The following is a 20,941-nucleotide window of genomic DNA, read 5'->3' as shown; positions in this document are numbered from 1 at the left end:
TTGGATTGCCTTTTCTGGGAATATCTCGCCTAATAGGGATCTTTTGTTCTACATTCTTTTATTGTAAAAAATTTTTTCCAGATTTATTTATTTTGTGAACTGCATTGTGTAGATGCCATACCCCAATTTTTGATGTATGTAATTGTATGTACAGTATACATGTATTTAGTTTAGTTGTTTTTTTTGGGGGGTGGTGATTGGGATTTTGAGTAGGATTAAAACCTGTTAGATTAAAAAGAAAATTGGGCTGCACATACAAGTTACAGTAAATTAGAAAAACAGCAGATTGATGTACCTGGCTGGAGTTTTTAGCCATTTTAGAATAAATTTGTCCTCTTGCAACAGCTGCTTTTTTTTTCCAAAGGCACTAACTGATTCTGATGCCAGACTTTGATATTTGAGTTGGCAACAAGCTGGGTGCCCTGCTGGGCTTTGGCAATAAACTGAGCGACCCCTACAGGGGTCTGCAAACAGACTGGGTTTTACTACACTAATTTAGGAACCCTACTGCCAAAGTTCCAAAGTTAATTTGAACAGAGAATACCAAATGCCATGATCAAGTTCTCTCACAGAAGGATAGTTTACATAACTGAGTATTCCTATTCTGGGGACTTTCAGAATTTGTATACTTATGCTGCAAGGGCAGTTCACAATACAGGAAGTCTTTCCACTGGGGTTTGCCAAAAATTCAGGAGTCCTATGACCAATATTAATCATGCCATCAAACAAAAACCTAAGAAATGTGTTTCATGTGTACTACTTACAGCAATTTGTTGGGGCACTAGGTTGAGAAGTTTTCTGCACAGTAGTAAACTACTATGTTGTGAATAGATTGAGTAATTTGATCTGCTACTATTCAGGTATATATATATAAGTAAATATATATATACAGGTCCCTCTCAAAAAATTAGCATATTGTGATAAAGTTCATTATTTTCTCTAATGTACTGATAAACATTAGACTTTCATATATTTTAGATTCATTACACACAACTGAAGTAGTGCAAGCCTTTTATTGTTTTAATATTGATGATTTTGGCATACAGCTCATGAAAAACCAAAATTCCTATCTCAAAAAATTAGCATATCATGAAAAGGTTCTCTAAACGAGCTATTAACCTGATCATCTGAATCAACTAATTAACTCTAAACACCTGCAAAAGATTCCTGAGGCTTTTAAAAACTCCCAGCCTGGTTCATTACTCAAAACCGCAATCATGGGTAAGACTGCCGACCTGACTGCTGTACAGAAGGCCATCATTGACACCCTCAAGCAAGAGGGTAAGACACAGAAAGAAATTTCTGAACGAATAGGCTGTTCCCAGAGTGCTGTATCAAGGCACCTCAGTGGGAAGTCTGTGGGAAGGAAAAAGTGTGGCAGAAAACGCTGCACAACGAGAAGAGGTGAGCGGACCCTGAGGAAGATTGTGGAGAAGGACCGATTCCAGACCTTGGGGGACCTGCGGAAGCAGTGGACTGAGTCTGGAGTAGAAACATCTAGAGCCACCGTGTACAGGCGTGTGCAGGAAATGGGCTACAGGTGCCGCATTCCCGCACCTCAGGTGTCTATAAAGATGAGTAGTCATGCATCAAGCTTCTGAGGTCTAAAACTAAAAGAAAGTGCTGAATGTTTGCAAAATGTATTAAATGCAAGATACATTATTATACATTGTTATACGTCATTGCTATATATAAAACTGTGTCCTGCACCACCTACTTCTTGGACCACTAATGCATTTATTCTGTGCACATAAAGTACATGCAATCTTTTCAATTATGATGCATGCAGATGGAGAAATTCTTTCAACAAGTTTCCAATATTTTCTTTCTGATGCACATGTCCTATTCCACAGGAACATGCATTGAGATTCATTGTCTATTTGATGCACTAGTACCTCAGCCAGTTTTAATGGGGCAGTGCCAATGGTTTATGTTGTCCTTTCTACTGTACTGGTGCCCAAATTCACCAAGAAAGAAAGTGAGAGAAAATATAGCATTTTTATTTGCCCCTAGAACAACAATAGAGGGGAAGCCTTCCATTGAAATTTGACCTACGATTGAAGACATTTTCAGGGAAAACAGACCAAAGGAGTATGTTTCATATTTTTCTGCAGCCATTAGAGGAAGTGCTAGGTAGATCTCTTTATCGTACATCATGGGACATACAGCCTGCTATAAATTATAACTACCTGGGTTATGCGCCACCTACAGATGGCCACTGGCAAAAAGAGGATCTCTCCTATATAACACTTCCCATACAGGAAATTCCTCTGTTTTTACGCCAGTGTCATCTCTACACGAATGCTACCATGTGCTCAGATGATTCCAGATTGGGTTCAAGAGTCTGGTGTTATCCAGATCTGTTCCTAAGCTATAGCATTGAAAGGGATGGTACCTAGACCCCACTGTGATGGAAGAAGTCTGAACACTGGGACAGCCTGTAATGCGACCATGCAGTGCTGGACCCTGTGTATATGGAAGAGAGTTGAGGGATGGGGGAGTACCTGATGTGGTCAGCCCCATGCTTTTTAGAGCTAGGAAGGCTGCTTCAGGGAAGATTTACCACAAGTCTAGGAATTCCTATGTTGAACGGTGTGAAGCTAGAAAACGAATCCTCACAAATTTGTTGGGGACAGACTTTTGATTTTCTCCAGTTGGATACAAAACTGTTCATAAAGTGATTGCAAAGTCTAGTTTTTTTTTATTTAAAAATAACAAATATGTCATACCATTACCTACCTGTTCTGTGCAGTGGTTTTGCACAGAGTAGCCCAGATCCTCCTCTTCTCGGGTCCCTAGCTGGCGCTCCTGGCTCCTCTATCCTGTTGAGTGCCCCCACAGCAAGCAGCTTGCTAAGGGGGTACCCAAGCCCAGGTGCAGCTCTGTGTGTCCATTTAGACACAAAGCCGCTGTTTGGCCCTGCCCCCTCTTTCTCGGCATTGGCTAACTGACTTTGATTGACAGCAGCAAGAGCCAATGGTGCCGCTGCTGTGTCTCAGCCAATCAGAAGAGAGAGAGTCCCGGATGACCGAGTTTCTCCTGCAACATTGCTGGATAGAGAGGGGGCTCAGGTAAGCATGAGGGGGGCTGCTGCACACAAAAGGATTTTTATCTTAATGCATAGAATGCATTAAGATAAAAAAACCTTCTGCCTTTACATTTACTTCAAATACGATCAAGGGGCTCTTTTTGGCCTTTGCAGTCCTATTTATACGACTGATCACTTCTTATTCCTTAGGGTATATTTTTTGTTCATTGGATCACACATATGACACCTTTTTCCATGGGACTCCAGTTTGTGTGCTTTTACTTTGGCAAAAAGAAGCTCAGAATTGGTGCCTCTTTATTTCATTTTCTGGTGCTCCAGCGGGTCAAAAGGGTTGTTTAACCTCAGCGGTCTTCCTGGAGGTGGTTCTCCTTTCCATCAGAACCACGTTGTTGTTTTGTCTTCTATTTTTCCCAGGCCTCAGTCAATGTGAAACCAGGTCCGTTACTCATTGGAGGTGGTTCGGGCTGTCAAGATCTATCAGAGTTTGTCAGGAAGCCAGAGCCAGATTTACTTTTTTTGTCCTTCCTAAGGACCAGGTAGGGGTCATTACCAAGCCAATAATTTGTTATTAGTTTCATCAGCTTACTTCTCAAACCTTTGGTTTGAAAAGAAAGACTCCAACATTTCTGGTCATGGTACATTCTACCAGGAGTGTTGGTGCCTCCTGGACTGGTTGTCATCAAGCTTCGGGGGCTCAGGTCTGTAAGGCTGCAGCTTGGCCTTTTACCAGGTGGATGTAAGAGCTGCTGAAAATACTATATTTGGTCATAGTGCTTTTGTACGCTATTTAGATAGTAGACTGTATAGATTCTTTCTGGCCTTTTTGGTGGTGGCTGTGTCTTCCTCCCCTCATGGACATTGCTTTGGGACATCCCAGGTAGTCATGATTTATAGCTGGCTCTGTGTCCCATGATGTACAATAAAGTAAATTGGATTTTTGTCTTTACCTGTTTCTTTAAGTACATCACGGGACACCGAGATCCCTCCCCTCTTTATAGCTGTTCAATGCCTGCTACAAAACTGAGGTACTTCCTGTATGGAAGGAGATATAAAGGGGAGGACTGCCTTTCTTTTTTTGCCAGTGTCCAAACACCTCTAGGTGGTGCATAGTCATGATTTTTAGCTTGTTCTGTGTCCCGTGATGTACTCCAAGAAATACATTTTACAGTTTTTATGCACATGGGTTTTTTTCTGTGCCTGTGATTACCCACACAGGCTAGAGCGTACATATACTGAATTTATTATGACTATATACTTCTGAATGTTTGCCCTAGTGCAGGGGTTTCCAAACTTTATACACATAGGGCCAGTTTACTGTCCTTTAGACTTCAGGGGAGCCGGAATGTGGTAAGTGGGAGTAGAAAAGGTCCCAGCGTCAGTGAGGAAAAAAAATAATGCTCCAATCCGTTTGTTTCAGTGGGAGCAGTTGGCATCTGTGGAATTAATTGTGCTCCATCATTAGTGTCAGTAGGATGAATTGTGTTCCATCATTGGTGTCTTTGAGCCCCATCGTTGGTGCCATTGGGGAAAACTATGCCCTATTGTTGGTATCAGTGAATTAAATACTGCCCTGAGGGCCAGATGAAAGCAAGCAAAGGGCCGCATCTGGCCCCCGGATCACAGTTTGGAGACCACTGCCATAGTGTATACTCTGATATCTTAATATAGGTCAACTACAGTAAGCTGTGGCATGCCTAGAATAAAAATGTGATCTTTCTTGATTGTATTTTGGTATTCTTAACTGCTCTTAGCTGTTTTAGATTGCATCTAATGAAGAAACAAAACTGCATGAAGTGAATATTGATATCACTAGAGTAAAGTGAAAAGATAAAATACATATGACACACTATTCTATGAGCATTGAAATGTGCACATGCAGATATTCTCAATATTAAATATCTATACATGCCATTTTGCTCTGATAGCATGATGTACAAGTTTTTAAAACCCGCTGCTTTTATTGGCACATATGCATTTCATTACTTAGTGTCAGATCAGAAGGCACAAACGCAGCATTGTTTGAATGTTTAACTCACACAGCAAACAAGGACTACACTGTATACATTGAACATCAGAGGACAATCAGCAATATAGTGGCAGGGATTGCTTGCGGGAATCCTTGCACTCATGAAAGCCCACAATGCAAGTGTACCTGAACCATACTTCCCTGCTGTTATTCATTTGCTTTAGTTAAAGAGAAACTTCACCCGAGCATGTGAAAATTAAAAGTTGGCAACTACAATTACTGTAGCTGCTGACTTTTAGGAAGCAGATACCTACCAGCCCATGAAGTTCAGCACCATCTTCCACACATCCAATTTGTCTCTAAGGGTCTTGAATCTATCTTGCTGCCATCTTGAAAGTAGAAGCAGGCATCATCACAAAACAGGTTCTCTCCACCAAGAATAACTGCACAGGCTGAAAGAGGAAGATTATGAGAAGTGTAACTTATTTTTCAGTAAAGGTCCGCTTTTATTAGACCCAGTTTATTTAATACCAGTGCTCTGTAAATTTTATGTCACAGTCCTGTGGCATTCAGTCAGACTTCTGCCATTGCAGTACATTAAAAATAAATGAGAAACTTCACAAATCCACAAAATATAAAATGTGCTGCTGTTCTTTCTGCTTACTGTCTTTCTAGCACTTAACTCCTTGTCAGATGACATGTACCTTCTAATCTTTTAGCAGTTGCCTGTCACTACAAGGTATTGGCACTGGAAGCGGACAAACAATTAATGTAGCTCTGAATATTTCTTTTTAGGGAATCAAGGACATTTCGCTTGACAGATTTATGCATGGCGGAGCCAATGTTACAGGATTCCAGCTGGTGGATTTTAATACTCCAATAGTGACAGAATTAATGCAGAGGTGGAAGACACTGGACCAGCGGGAGTACCCAGGATCTGAAAGCCCTCCAAAGGTATTTGGTTCTGTCTTGTTCATCACACAGGGGTTGTTTATGAAGACTGTCACATAGGCTAGGAGACAAATTAGGATGCACAGGTGAAGCTTAAAGGTACATACTAGTCACAAATGAGAACCATGCTTTGAAATTCATACAGAGAACACAAACTACCTGCCCAGCACTTCTGTTTTTCTTCCATAGGTAGCTATTGTGCCCCAGGCGAGCCACTGCTTAAAATTGCCAGGTTTCCAGTTATCTGCTGCTCTGGGAATATCAAATGCTGATCCTGATAATCTGAAGGCTAGAAATTCTCAACTCCATCCATTGTTGGCTGCCTCCTGTGTCTAAGACCAAGAGAGAAAGAAGTTGCCAAAAAGTTAAGAAAAAAGAAAGAATTTCAACCCAGAAATTATTTGTGAAGCTTGCAACAGAAAATCACATTATTTTAAAACAAACCTTCTGAGCAATTTTTATCAAGCTACTCCTTATAGCTGCCCATATAATCTTAATTTTTTTTTTTCAGCCTGTGTTTAACAGCACAAATATACAAATCTCCCTCCCTATTGTATTCTGACAACAAGGGCCACCAGCTGTCAAAATATCCAAATAGTTATTTCATCTGATTGGATGCCGTCACAGTTTGGCTGACAATTATTTTCCTGGCTCCTTTGATTTCTTAAGTGACCGATGTTGAGCGGGAGGGCCAAACTGAGTAAAATTCACTCTGTGAATGCCCAGCCTATAGAAATCAAATCTTGCCCAGAACCATCACAAATTTCAACTATTTGTGGCTCCATTTGTTACTCATGCATTCACGGTTTTTTTTTTTGCACAGCCAGTTTTGCATTTTTTGCAGGACTGCATGCAGATAGCATGAGTTTGCAGAAGGCATATTAGGCTCAACTCAGAAGGCTAAAACTAATGAATAGGGATCCTCATTGTCAAAATAGTGAACTTTGTGGGTGTTTTGCAATTACTGACCACACAGTATATTATGTAAAACCCTATTTTCAAAACCTAATTCTCAGTGTGTGACTTAATAGTAGTAGTACACCTTCAGAGATGGTCATGTGTACTCTGTTAAATCTTTCTTGAATCATTCATTATGTACAATTTTAGTACACATAAAAAAGGCAGAGTTGATGGGGTGTGAAATGGCATATATTATATATCATAACGGATCCTAAACAAGGCCGTATATAGTGCTTGTGGGTGTTCTGGAATACTGCTGATGCAGGCGGCTGCTTCCCAGCTGATTCAATTCCATAAATCTCATAAGCACAAGAACACAGCATGCAAGGGTAATGTGATATCTGCTCAGTTCACTACATGGCTGCCCTCACTGAGTCTAGATGACAGGTACCAGCAATACATCCCAACAGAACAATGACCTTAGCAGCTAAATTATATTAGGAACATAACAGAGTGATTATAGAAAGGCTCAAGCCTTATCTTTTCTTCTAAGCCTATATTTTTTCATATTTTGTTTGAATTGGTAAAATACCTACATCTATACTTACATCAGTTTTTCCAAAGCAAGGGGTAAGGGACTATTTTTACCTAGGAGAAACAGCCCACCACACCCCTGGTCACACTGCCATGATTTGGGATGAAAAATACAGATAAACATTAATATTTCATATAAAAAAGATACTTGACCTTATACTGCCATGTTACATACAGTATATGCGGCAGCAGGGTGGGTAACTCTTAATGCCCAGCTGTTGCACATATGCATCCATGCCACTTTGCAGTTCTGTGCTGAGAGCTTGCTTACTGCGCACTCCAAGTACACTGACCAAGCTGTCACTGACAGCTCCAGGTCTCTGCTTGTAATTTGGAGTGTGCTAGTGAACAAGAGTGTGGCGTAGACACCAGATAAGTCTAGTATTTTTTTTTTTTACCATTACTTCAAATCAGCCCCAATTCCTGCACCATCAGACCCAAGAGCAGCCCAAATTTCTGCACCTTGACCCCCCCCCCCCCAGATTAACCCAAATTCTCGAACCATAAGATCTCAGATCAGACCCAATTCTTGAACCTTCAGACCTAAGATTAGCCCCAGTTCATGCACATTCATACCTCAGATCAGCCCCAATAAGACCTTAGATCAGCCCAAATCCTGAACCTTCACACCTCAGATCAGCTACAATCCCAGCACCTTCACACTTCAGATCATTCCCAATTTCTGATAAGACCCAATTCACACACCTGCAGACCTTCAGATCAGCAGAGTTCCAGTACCGTCACTACTCAGATCAGCAGAATTCTAGTCCCTTCACAACTCAGATCAGCCAAATTTATTCACTTTCAGATCTCAGGTCAGCCGTATTTTTGCACCCTAATACCTCAGTGCAGCTCCAATTTCTGCACAATCAGAAATGCATTTTTACCTGCTGAAGCTAATGGTTCCTCTAGGATGAGGAATAGAATAGAATGGATGGATGGGCTTCTTCATATAAAGACATCCACAGCCACAGGCAGGCCTACGCTGGTAAAAGGAGGAGGGGCAGCACCTGAATATTGCCAGGTGGGCCATCATGGAGGTTGGCAGGCAGAGGGTGGCAGGCCAGGCTTTGTAATTGACAGTCCAATGAGGTGCCGGTTACATTTTATGACAGCTATGGTATATGCCATACATTTGGACCAAGGGCCTACTGAAGCATCCACTGGCCCTCTGGCTAGCCAGTCCAAATCTGAGCACAAGCTATGTGGTGAACTTCTGGGTGCCTCTGAAAATGGTATTGCATGCCCACCCTTGCACGTGTGCCTTAGGTTGCCTATGCCTAAAATATAGCAGCCCCTATGATGCTAATATTAATAACCCATAATCTGTCAGCAATCACTACAGTATTTACACTCAGTGGTTGATTTACCAGAAGACTAAAGGATTTTCACTTTGCAAAGGAAATGCTCACTGAGCTTAGTAAATAAGATAAAGCTGTGTTCACTTCAGTCATCCAATCCTACTTGAGCAAATTTCCTTTTTAATTTCCTGCACCCATGACAATTCATACACAGCTTCACCCTTTTTACATCCTATCTGAAATATTTATTTTGATCCAGCTGTAAAATGTATTTGCCTGTCTTTTCCCTCTTTACAGAAAACGTAATATAGGTTATGGCATTTATAGCATTTTTAAATGCCTCGTATACACTTTCTTGTTCCTTTCCCTTTATCTTCCTATCCTGTAAAGGAGAATCCCCAGGGAACAGATCATCTACCATTGCCAATTCAAAAGATACTTGTTTAAGAGGTCAGAAACACAGCTTGACCGAAACATTGATTATTTATTTGAAAAACACAATAAGTGCATCTTGACCAGGAACAGGTTTACTTTGAAGCAGAATGCCACATTGCCGTATTATCAGACCAGCTCATTAATGGTCTAGTTCATATATTCACTTACCATTTGACCTCAAAGCTATAAGAAGTACTGGGAGCATTGTACTGTATAACAAGATAAAGAAATTGGTGAAATTAGAGTGGATAGAATAAAATCCTACTAGAACAAACCGTACACATATGGATTTCTTCAGGATGTACAGAAAGAACTATATATGAGATAGATAAAAGATAGGTCAATAAATAGACTGATGGAAAGACAAACAGGTAGACATACTACAGGGAGTTATGACAAGATAGATAGATAGATAGATAGATAGATAGATAGATAGATAGATAGATAGATAGATAGATAGATAGATAGATAGATAGATAGATAGATAGATAGATAGATAGATAGATAGATAGATAGATAGATAGATAGATAGATAGATAGATAGATAAATAGATAGATAAATAGATAGATAGACTGCTGGATAGACACAGGTTACAGGGAGAAGGTGGATTGATATATGTATAGATAGATGATTGATTTATAAACAGATAGATAGATAGATGACAGGTAGATTAAAGGAAGATTTGAGATACATACAATATATAGAGATGGGCCAATCACCCCATATATAGAGATGCGCCAGAACTTTAGAACATTGTGAATGTTTGGAATGGAATAACGAACCCCATTGAAGTCTATGGGACCCGCACTGGAAAAAATCAAAAGTGCCCATATTGAAGGCTTATATGCAAGTAATTGGGCATACAATGAGGGTTCGTTATGAGGGTCCGGGTACTACCCTGGGGGGATATGTATCAATGAAAAGAAAGTTTGAAAAAAACTTTTTAAAATGAGCAGTAATTTACTGATGCTTAAAGTGAAACAATAAAAATTCCTGCCTGGGGGGTCTCATTAGTTTGCTTGTAAAGTAACACAACTGTACATGGTATAGAACCTGCTGCAGCAAAAATGACATTTTCCCTGCAAGCTTTCTTTATTTTTTAAACAATGGCTTGGGGAGCCTGTCTGTATGATGAGGCCACAATTTAGCACACTTGGAACAAAATTAAAGATATTTTGGATAAATTCTGGTGTGTCTTTGACTTTGGATAGAAGTAACAGGGACGAAAAAATTGGGCTTTGGGTGTTGGTGGTGCCTTCACACTGTAACCCTATAGAGGTAATTTTCATGAAAGCAAGAATTGGCCTTGCTTTTAAAAATTTAAATTATATACCCCAGCCAAACAGTGGCTGAAAAATTGGTCTTTGGTGTCGGTGGTCTACATCAACCTGTAGAGGATGATGAAAGCAAAAACTGGCCTTGCCGTCAAAAATTGAAATGATATGCACCTGTCAGACAGCTGTGGAAAAATTGGTCTTTGGGTGTTAATTGTGTCCATGAAACCTACACCAAAATATTTCTTCCAGATAAAATCAACACCTACAAAGCTAGGCAGCCTAGACAATCTTTTAGAGATTCCAGATCCAGAAAACTCTTAATCAGCAACCTGCTGCTAATCCAAGATTGATCATTTTGCTAAATGTCAGCCGGACCACAGAGCCTGTGGACAGATGCGCTCTTTTATCTGTCAAAAAACCTCCAGCAGTACTGAATGCCTTTTCAGGAAGTACGCTGGATACAGAGCAGCCCAGCAGCTCAATTTCATTCTGGGCAAGTTCTGGCCAGTGGTCAATTCTCATGGCCCAGTAACCCAGTGGATCCTTAACTGGAAAGCTCTCCATGTCAGTTTTTTCCCCTAATCTTCCACCATATAATGCATATAATGCAGGCGCTGCTGATGGAATGTGGAAGCTGACAGCCCTGGGTGCCGAGGACTTAAAATTTTTTTAAATGCATCACTGAGGCGGCCCTTTTCTCCACCACTCCTCTCTTGACCAACAGAAGCTTCAAGATAATATTTTCCATGAGACTCTAACCTACCAGAGTCTGGAAAGGCTTTACATAAATACTTCTTTAAGGTGTCCTCAACATATGTTATACTGTGCTCCCTCTGTAGGAACAGGATGAGTTCCGAGACTTTCCCTTTGTAACGGTGATCAAGAAGGGTTGTCAACCAATAGTGATCCTTCTCCTTGATGCCACATATTTTTGGGTCTTTTGAAGAATGAGGGAGTCCATGCCTCGCAAGTTTGTGGAGGCATTAAAAAGCAGACTCCTCTGAGTCATTGAGGATTACTATCTGGAACTGCCTCCTCCCAGCCACGTACTACTCTCAAGGGCTCTGGGGATGGAAAACCATCTCCTAAGAGTTGACGTATGTCTTCCTCTGCTTCAATGCCTCCAAAACTGCCAGCATCCTCCTTCTCCTCCTCCTCCTTCTCCTTCTCCTCCCTCTCTTGTGTATTCTGTGGCATTGCAAGAATGGTGTCTCGGCATAAAGCAGGCCTTGACAGGAAAGGAAGTCCTCCTCTTCCTCTTGCTGCTCTGCTTCAAGTGCCTTGTCCATAATGTCTGCTCAAGCAGGAACACAACAGGGTCTATGTCACTGATGCATGCATTGTCAGGGCTCACCAACCTTGTCGTCTCCTCAAATAGTGACAGCACAGTGCATGCATCCTTTATCAGCAGCCATTGGCGTGAGGAAAAAAAAGCCAAGCTGGCCTGAGCCTGTCGTTCTGCTATACTGACAGAGGTACTCGTTAATGGCCCTCTGCTGCATGTACAGCCACTGCAGCATTGCCAAAGTTGCATTCCACTTGGTGGGCATGTCAACTTGGTTGTCCCCTAGACAAACCAGCTGAAGCACTGCATGGTATCTAATAGCCTGACTAATTGAATAGCCCCTTGAACGCTAAGGGGGTACTGGTGGTTCATAGGACAATTCAGCAGAGGAGAGCATGGAGGAGGGGGGTGAAGCTGACAAATCCCGCATCATCACCACTAGCTGTATAGAGATGTGGCAATCTGCAGCAGTGAGGCCTATCCTGCATCCTTCAGAGTTTCAAACAGAGTTACCCAGTGTGCTGTGAACAAAATATGTCATCCCTGAACATGCTTGCTGGACTATGTGTATGCAGTAAGGTGGACTTTGCATCTGACTGCCTTGCCCAACGATACCACAACCTTGCCTTCCATGTGATGGTATAGAGCTGGAATGGCCTTTGGTGCAGAGAAATGGCGACTGGAAACCTGCCATTGTGGTACAGCACATTCTGCAAATTCACGCAGAATCCACCCGACGTAAAGGTAGGAGTTTTAAAGCCAGCAGCTTTAATAACCTTAAATTTAGACTCTGGGCATGTGGGTAGCAGTGACTGCATTTTTTTTCACTGCAGCAGATGGGGCAGATACATTTTCCTGCTATAGTATACAACTGGTGGTGTGCTACTGGCATTTGACACCCTTCGCTATACCATCCTCCCTGTCAGTGGAGGCTGCTGAGAGGTCATGAGACATAGCAGGGATAGGCCTGAAAGGTGAGTGAGGAGGAGCAGAATTGCATCTCTTTAGTGTGGCTTTCAGGTGCTCTTACCAACAAGTAGGGAGAGGTTAAATGCCTTGTCATGCATGTGGTATCCAAATGGCTGGTGTTTTTTCCATGTTTGATCTGCTTGAGGTAGTTTGAAAATTGCAACAGTGTAATAGAAAAAAAAGCCCAGACAGCTGAGATGTGGGAAGTTCTCCACAATCTGAAAGAATAGGGCGGCTGATCTCTACACTGCCATGATGGCTTCCTCGTTGGGATCGTGCCTCACCCTCACTTTCTTCCTCTGCTTTATCCAGCACAGTGACCTCATCATCATCATCCCCTCCATCCTCATCATCACTGGAGCCAATTTGGCAATATGCTGCAGCTGGGGGAACATGGCTGCCAATTTGTTGGTACCAGTGTTCTTTCTTCTCTCTAGGCTCATTCTCATACCTTCCTCAATCTCAAAACCAACATCTGAATCAAGTAATTGCTGTGCATCATCAAGGAACAAGTGGCTGACGTTATGTTCAAAAAACTTAGCTGACACCTCCATGCCTGATGCTGGGGCTATGGCAGGAGTAGCTGTGGACAAAGAGACAGAATAAGCCAATCTGGCAGCTGCGGTGAATTGCGCACTAGAAAATATATGAGATAGATAGATAGATAGATAGATAGATAGATAGATAGATAGATAGATAGATAGATAGATAGATAGATAGATAGATAGATAGACTGAAGGAACATGGGGAAAAAAAACAGGCAAGGAAGAAATCTCTATTCCAGTGTAATATGCATTTGATATAGTGATGTGTGTTGCCCCTTAGTGGGATCATGTGTTACAGTCTTATATATGCCATCTGCACAGAAACATCTTTCTTTGAAAACACTTGCTCATATAGAATATTCCTCCCATCATAAGTAAACCAACTGCCTATGTTTTCTTGTAGTATACGTCTGCACTGACTTATGATGGCGTTCTTGTGATGGCTGAAGCTTTTCGTAATTTAAGAAGACAAAAGGTTGATCTTTCAAGAAGAGGAAATGCAGGAGACTGTCTTGCTAATCCTGCTGCACCATGGGGTCAGGGGATTGATATGGAAAGAACATTAAAACAGGTACTTCTCAGTGTTCTTTGCCATCTACAGGGTTTTGGTTATTGAAAACTGATCCTGACTTTGTGAAAATGTATTTTATTACAGGTTCGAATACAGGGTCTAACTGGAAATGTTCAGTTTGACCATTATGGCCGAAGGGTCAACTACACAATGGATGTTTTGGAGCTAAAAAGTACAGGCCTCAGAAAGGTAGGTATACATTTACTTAAATAATAAAGAGTAAAAGTCCACTCAAAATTGATCATTTACTTTTGTAAAGTACTTTGGATTGAATGCCCATCTTATTTCTTATATCATTTATTGACTCTTTCAGTCTGAGCCATAGTTAGAGGAGTTTGGAGTGTACACATGGACATAATTACTTGGTTCCTTAATTTATACCAATATTGCCAGCTCAACCCACCTGCTGCATGAATTGTGGGGAGTGTATTCTTCTGGCATTAGTCTCTATTATATTATAGAATTAAAGGCAGTTATGTCTTATACACATGAACTGTACTCTCCACCACCTCTCTGAAAAGCATTTTGCAAGGGTCACTTTTCAGAGGATGGAGGAGTAGCAGCCCAGCATTCAGAGGGCAAAACTTCTGCCTCCTAAATACCCACTTTTTACAGCTAAAGGGCGATTGTGGTGCAGTTGCAGCATGGTCCCATTCACTTAAATTGCTCGCGTTTGCAGGCAGTAGAAGAGCAGCTCAACCCACTTTTTTTTACTGCCCCCGAGCCGATGGTGTTAATAAGGCCTAAAACTTTACTTGGATCCATGGACTTCAGCATGAGGGAACCAGTGCCTCCTGGGGGATCTGAAAGGATTTTTGGAGAAAATTGGACCATGCTTTATTGTTGTTTTTTTGCCTTTCTTTGGATCAGCTGTGTGTATATGGTTCTGTACATTGAGGTTATCTTGTTGTATTTATTTTAAATATTTTTTTGGTTGAATTATATGGACTTTTTTTTAGCCTGACTAATTATGTAACTATAAGAGTCATCAAAGTTGATTCAGTCTTTAAACTATCAGCCGAAATTTAAAAACCGTTTTGGCCTGTCCTTGCCCTTTATTAATTCTTGATACCAATTTTGGTTTGTTTGCCTCTTTGTTTTGCCTGTGTCATTGTCATATAATTGGATTTGCAGTGAACTGTCATAACTTATGAACAGTCTTACCTATTAAGCCCATATACAAGTGTATCTCAAAAAATTAGCATATTATCAAAAAGTTAATTTATTTGCGTAATTCAATTCAAAAAGTGAAACTCTATATTATATTTAATAATTACACACAGAGTAGTATATTTCAAGCATTTCTGTCTTTTAATGTTGATGAATATGGCTTACAGCTTTTGAAAGCCTAAAATGTAGTATCTCAGAAAAGTAGAATAATACATAAAACCAATAAAAAGAAAGGATTTTAAATACAGAAATCTTGGCTTACTAAAAAGAAAGTACATGTACAGTATAGTATGCACTCAATACTTGGTCAGGGCTCCTTTTGCTTGAATTACTGCATCAATGCGGCGTGGCATGGAGGTGATCACCCTGTGGCACTGCTGAGGTGTTATGAAAGCCCAGGTTGCTTTGATAGCAGCCTTCAGGTCGTTTTCATTGTTGGGTCTGTCGTCTCTCATCTTATTCTTGACAATACCCCACAGATTCTCTATGGTGTTTAGGTCAGGCGAGTTTGCTGGCCAATAAAGCACAGTGATCAATAAACCAGGTACTGGTACTTTTGGCAGTGTGTCAAGTCCTGCTGGAAAATTAAATCAGCATCTCCATAAAGTTGGTCAGCAGAGGGAAGCAAGAAGTTCTCCACAATTTCTTGGTAGAGGGCTGCGCTGACTTTGGACTCGATAAAACACAGTGAATCAACACCAGCAGATGACATGGCTCCCAAAATCACCACTAACTGTGGAAACTTCACACTGGACCTCATGCAACTTGGATTCTGTGCCTATCCACTCTTCCTCCAGACTCTGGGACCTTGATTTCCAAATTAAATGCAAAATTTACTTTCATCCGAAAAGAGGACTTTGGACCACTGAGCAACAGTCCAGTCCTTTTTCTTCTTAGCCCAGGTAAGAAGCTTCTGACGTTGTCTGTTTTAGGAGTGGCTTGACACAAGGAATGCGACAGTTGTAGCCCATGTCCTGGATACATCTGTGTGACCCTTAATACACTGACACCAGCTGTAGTCCACTCCTTGTGAATCTCCCCCAAATTCTTGAAGGGCCTCTTCACAATTTTTTCAAGGCTGCTGTTATCCCTGTTGCTTGTGCACCTTTTTCTACCACACTTTTTCCTTCCACTCAAATCTCCGTTAATATGCTTGGATAAAGCACTCTGTAAACAGCCAGATTCTTTAGCAGTGACCTTTTGTGATTTATCCTCCTTGTGGAGGGTATCAATGACTGTCATCTGGACAACTGTCAAATTAGCAGTCTTCCCCATGATTGTGTAACCTACTGATCCAGGCTGAGAGACCATTTAAAGGCTCAGGAAACCTTTACAGGTGTTTTGAGTTAATTAGCTGATTAGAGTGTGACACTGTGAGTCTACAATATTGAACTTTTCACATTATTCAAATTTTTTGAGATACTGAATTTTGGGTTTTTACTAGTTGTAAGCCATATTCATCAACATTGAAAGAAATAAATGCTTGAAATATATCACTCTGTGTGTAACACATCTATATAAAATATATGAGTTTCACTTTTTGAATTGAATTACTGAAATAAATTAACTTTTTGATCATATTCTAATTTTTGAGATGCACCCATATGAATTACATATTGTGGCCACTGCTGATTCAATATAGGGTTGGCAGCTAATTGCAGATTTCAGGACTGTGCTGCCTTTTCTCAGAAATGTAATATTTTCTGTCCTTTGGGAGTGTGAACTATAGATTTTTTTCACTGTAGTCTAAGACTTCATTCACGTCACCTGCAGTGCGTGGTAACATGTGGCAAATGTGTGTGTTAGCGCAATACGTGGTGACACAGTTGACACATGGTATTGCATTTTGGTACCATTTATTCTACACACAGGAAAAAAATCAGCCCACAGTAAAATAGCTGTTGCTCCCTTTATTTCCTCAATTTGGACTGGGGAAGAGATGCAGTGGAACCAGTTAAGAACACAGAGCTTCCTGGAAGTATCAGAGTTGATGAGAACTAACAGCACTCTTTATAATAATAAGAGGGATGAGGGGGGATACATTCAGCACAGAAGGTTTTTTACCTTAATGTATGGAATGCATTAAGATTAAAAAAAGTGCAGCGCTTCAGTAACATGTGAATAAGTTATAAACACAGCCCGACCAAACATAAATAGGTGATGTAAAAGTCCTTTACACCAACAGCATGATCCTTCAGTGAATACAAATATCCTAATCTCCAATGTGACTACAACACTATGAAAACACCACGTGTCATGCACCTAAGTCACTCTGAGGCTTACCAGACTGCCTGTGACCCTTGTATGAGAGGTCAAATACAGCTACTATTGAAACGAATTATAAATGTCTAATGAGATGGTATATAACACCAGTAAGGGTACATAAATGTCAGCCAGAGAGGTCAAAGCAATGTTGGAAAGGATGTGGTGCACAAGGTACAATGTTTCATATCTGGTGGGAATGCCCTAAGATTAGAAAGTATTGGCTGGAAGTACAGCAAATTATAAGAAAAATCACAGGAGTGAACATCATAGATGACCCATGGATATGCCTGTTCCATAAAACAGATAGACCCCTAAAGTAATATAAAAACACGATAGTCCCAAATTTGCTGAATGCAGCAAAAGGGACAATCACAAAAAAAATGGCTTAAGATGGAAAGCCCTACAATAAGAGAATGGTGCGGTTGAATCAAATATATATGTAACATAGAATATCTAAGTAGCAGAGATGGGGAACAAACAGAAAGCTTATCCAGTAAATTGAAAAAAAATGGGCAGATTTATAGGGGACTAATGGTTATATAAAGCTGTGGACAGTCTAGAGAGGTATCAAGGGGTAGACGCCAATAAGGAATAGTTGGATGCAAATAGAGATATAGTAGAGTGACCGTATTACAGGAAACCAAAAGAGGATTGGGGGAGGGGGGGTAAATATATAAGTGGTAAAAGATTTGTTTATAACAAGTGAAATATCTATTTTTTATATGGTGGTTTGTATTGTTAAATTTAAAAAAATAAATAAAAACTAAAGTGGAAAAATAAAAAAAAAAAGAGCTTGTTGAATGGGATATTCCCCAGCTCAGCAGCCCATGGGATGATCCTTCCCCTTAGAGCAGTTCCTCCTTATAATACTCTCCAACCCTGGGCAATAATCATGTTAAAGATACCAGATAACATTCCCATAGTGTAAATCCTATTAAGCAATTTATTAGGATTGGTTAAAAATATTTACAAAACGTCACACTTGAAATTGGCATTGAGAAACCACATAACCCAGAATTCTCTGCGATGCACGTGTATGCATAGTGACATCACAGCTTCCATTTTTTCCCATCGTGCTTCACCAGAAACTACATCATCAGTGGCACAGAAGTCACGCAAAGCTGTCCATCTTAAATTCAGCAACCAATTAACATTCAAAAGAAACCCTGGAACAGAAATTACGTCACAGGAAACCAATAACAGCCATATTAGATAGATGCATGCAAAAGGCTGATAAAAAATATCACTTAAAAGAGACCAATGACGGACATATTAAAACAAAATATACAAAGTGCCCATTTAAGCTCACCTAACTAATGGAAATGAAAATGAAAGATTACATAAAAAAAAAATATTATGGAAATAAAAAACATAAAAAAAACATAAAAATTAGGCTTGAATATAATAATTTTATAGCTAGGACAGGCTCAAAAAAAAAATTAAAAAGAAAGGAGTACATAAGCATCTACACCCATATGCCCCCTATATATTTATTTAAAAATAAAACTAAAAATAAGAATTCCCTTCAGAAAATGTAGTATACTGAAAAAGATTTTCTTTTGCAGTATACTATATTTTTTGGAGGAAATTTTAACTTTTTGGGGCTAATTTTTAGTTTTATTTTGATTTTAAAAATATAGGAGGCATTTGGGTTTAGATTACATGAGGGCAGCAACTCATTAATTGCAGCCTTCCACCAGGGCATTATAACAGATTCTCCCACTTTGCATAAAAGGCAGTTTAAAAAAGAACTATCTAAGATAGCGGGAGGTCTCAATGTAATTCTGGATAGTGATGACCCCTATTAGCCCACATACTCAGCCTTTTTGATTTTGATAGGATGAAACTCTTTGGTAGGAGGATGAGCAGGTATTCTCAATAGAACAGTGCGGAGTCCTTAATGCAGCCCGGTATCGACAGTAGAATATACCTTGGGTTCAAAGCACGGGATTGCAGTTGGGGTAGAAAAGCATCAAGGAATGAAAAAAATTTGTAGAAGAGAAAAAAGATTGGTTGTTACTGGCAGTATTGTGCCTCTAGCCAGTGGGTCACATCTTCTAGAAATGTGAACAATTTTAGGGTGTCTGTATCCTGTACACTTAGTTTGGCAGGAAAAAGCCAGGATGTGATGCCTTTGGCACATAGTTTCGCCTTCACTCCATCAAATGATCTGTGAGATCATTGTGTATCTAGGGAACAATCAGGGAAACCAGCAGATTGTGTTTTCATATTTATGCTCTCCTGCCTTCCAAGCTTTCCTGAGGACAGTGTCACAGTCTAAGAATTGTAAGGGTGTAAGCTTGAAAATAAAGGTACATAGCTGAGCCCCGGGAGGGCTGTGGACAGCAGGCATAGGATGTCCCCTCTCTTCTGCAAAAAAGCCAGAGAATCTGGTTTAAGGCAGGAGGGAGCGGAGAAATGTTTCTGCAAATATGGCGGGATGCTGATCTTCAGCACCCTCAGGTTGATGTGTTCGTTATGGTTTTTGGCATCTTTCGCTCTGGACTCCAGTAATTTAACTCTAATTTGCAGAGTTTGCAGAGAAATTGTATGGTCATGTATCACATCCTACATTTTACTTCCACGGTATTAAGCAGCAGAAATATGGTCCCGGGATGCATCCAGAACACAACAGATCATATCTCTGTCAGTTTGCAAGTGTTCAATCTTGTAGGTCAGTGCAACTTGACACCCAGCCATGACCACTTTGAAACAACATCCTCAGAGACAGTCTATCTAGCCATGTCTAGGTCTGCAGCAGGGCGGACAGCCATATCGTGGTCTAGGATCGCCAATGCGCTCAGGGAGAGAAGCGGACTTCCCTTTGGACATCCCATGGACTGGTGGATAGGGTAGACAGTGCAGGTATCTCTGCTTGCAAGCAACAAGATGCCATTGGATATGTAGCCCTTGAAAGTTGAATGTAAACAGCAGAGGATAAGCTGCAAAGCATGCAGGGAATCCAAGGAAGCAGACAGGCAATAATAACAACATGAAAGGAGATAAGCTTATATTATTGTCAATAATAACTGTTGTTTGTATCGCTATTGCTAGTTCATCTATGACCTCAGCTTTCGCCTTTTAAACCTTTAAACAACCACCACATTTAAGTGGATATGAACAGTATGTTACCTTACAATAGATAGGGAAAGGGAGAGTTATAACCCCTGTCAGATTTTTTTCTGCCATCTGTGGCTCATTGCAGAGATTTCCCTTTCACTTCCTGGCCCATAGCCAAACAGGAAGTGAGAGTGATTCCCTGGAAATTAAAGGAATTACTTGGGGATCCCTAGGTCACCAGAACCAGTGTCCCCATTGGAAGATTTATTTCCCCTCTATTACTTATCTGGGGACAACCCAAAATTTGGAATTTTCTTTCTCTTAATGGTAATACTAAACAGGACAAATAGAGAGGGTGAACCTCCTTAACGGGGGGCACAGTCAGCAATAACAACTGACAAGTGTTCTAATCCCTCCCTTCTTTATCCAAAATGGAAATAAAAAAGTTGTACCTTTAGTTATACTTTACAGGCAACATCCAAAAATGTTAAATGTACCTAAGAGTCAGCTTTTTGCATGATCTTCTATTTAAAATAGCAATTCACTTCTTGTACCTGGGCTCTTCTGTGCCTTGGGCCACTTCTCTATTCTCAGGAGGTTAG

General features: G+C 40.5%; 1 protein-coding gene across 9 annotated transcripts in view; it reads left to right on the top strand.

The window, feature by feature from the left end:
* Window positions 1-20,941, top strand: part of GRIA4 (glutamate ionotropic receptor AMPA type subunit 4) — a 526,033-nt gene that overhangs the window by 383,250 nt on the left and 121,842 nt on the right. For all 9 annotated transcript variants that reach the window (XR_014224898.1, XM_082244804.1, XM_082244803.1 and 6 more), the window contains exons 6-8: window positions 5,811-5,969; window positions 13,677-13,844; window positions 13,929-14,033. Coding sequence is in view for 8 of the 9 variants with exons in the window: in XM_082244804.1 (XP_082100930.1) it covers window positions 5,811-5,969; window positions 13,677-13,844; window positions 13,929-14,033 (432 nt within the window). In the remaining variant the exon portion in view is untranslated. The remainder of the gene's footprint in view (window positions 1-5,810; window positions 5,970-13,676; window positions 13,845-13,928; window positions 14,034-20,941) is intronic.

This window comes from Pelophylax lessonae, assembly GCF_965119305.1.
Source record: "Pelophylax lessonae genome assembly, chromosome: 2".
In the NCBI taxonomy this organism is placed as follows: domain Eukaryota; kingdom Metazoa; phylum Chordata; class Amphibia; order Anura; family Ranidae; genus Pelophylax; species Pelophylax lessonae.
Note: the sequence above shows the minus strand (reverse complement) of the source record. Positions and strands in the feature narration are given on the sequence as shown.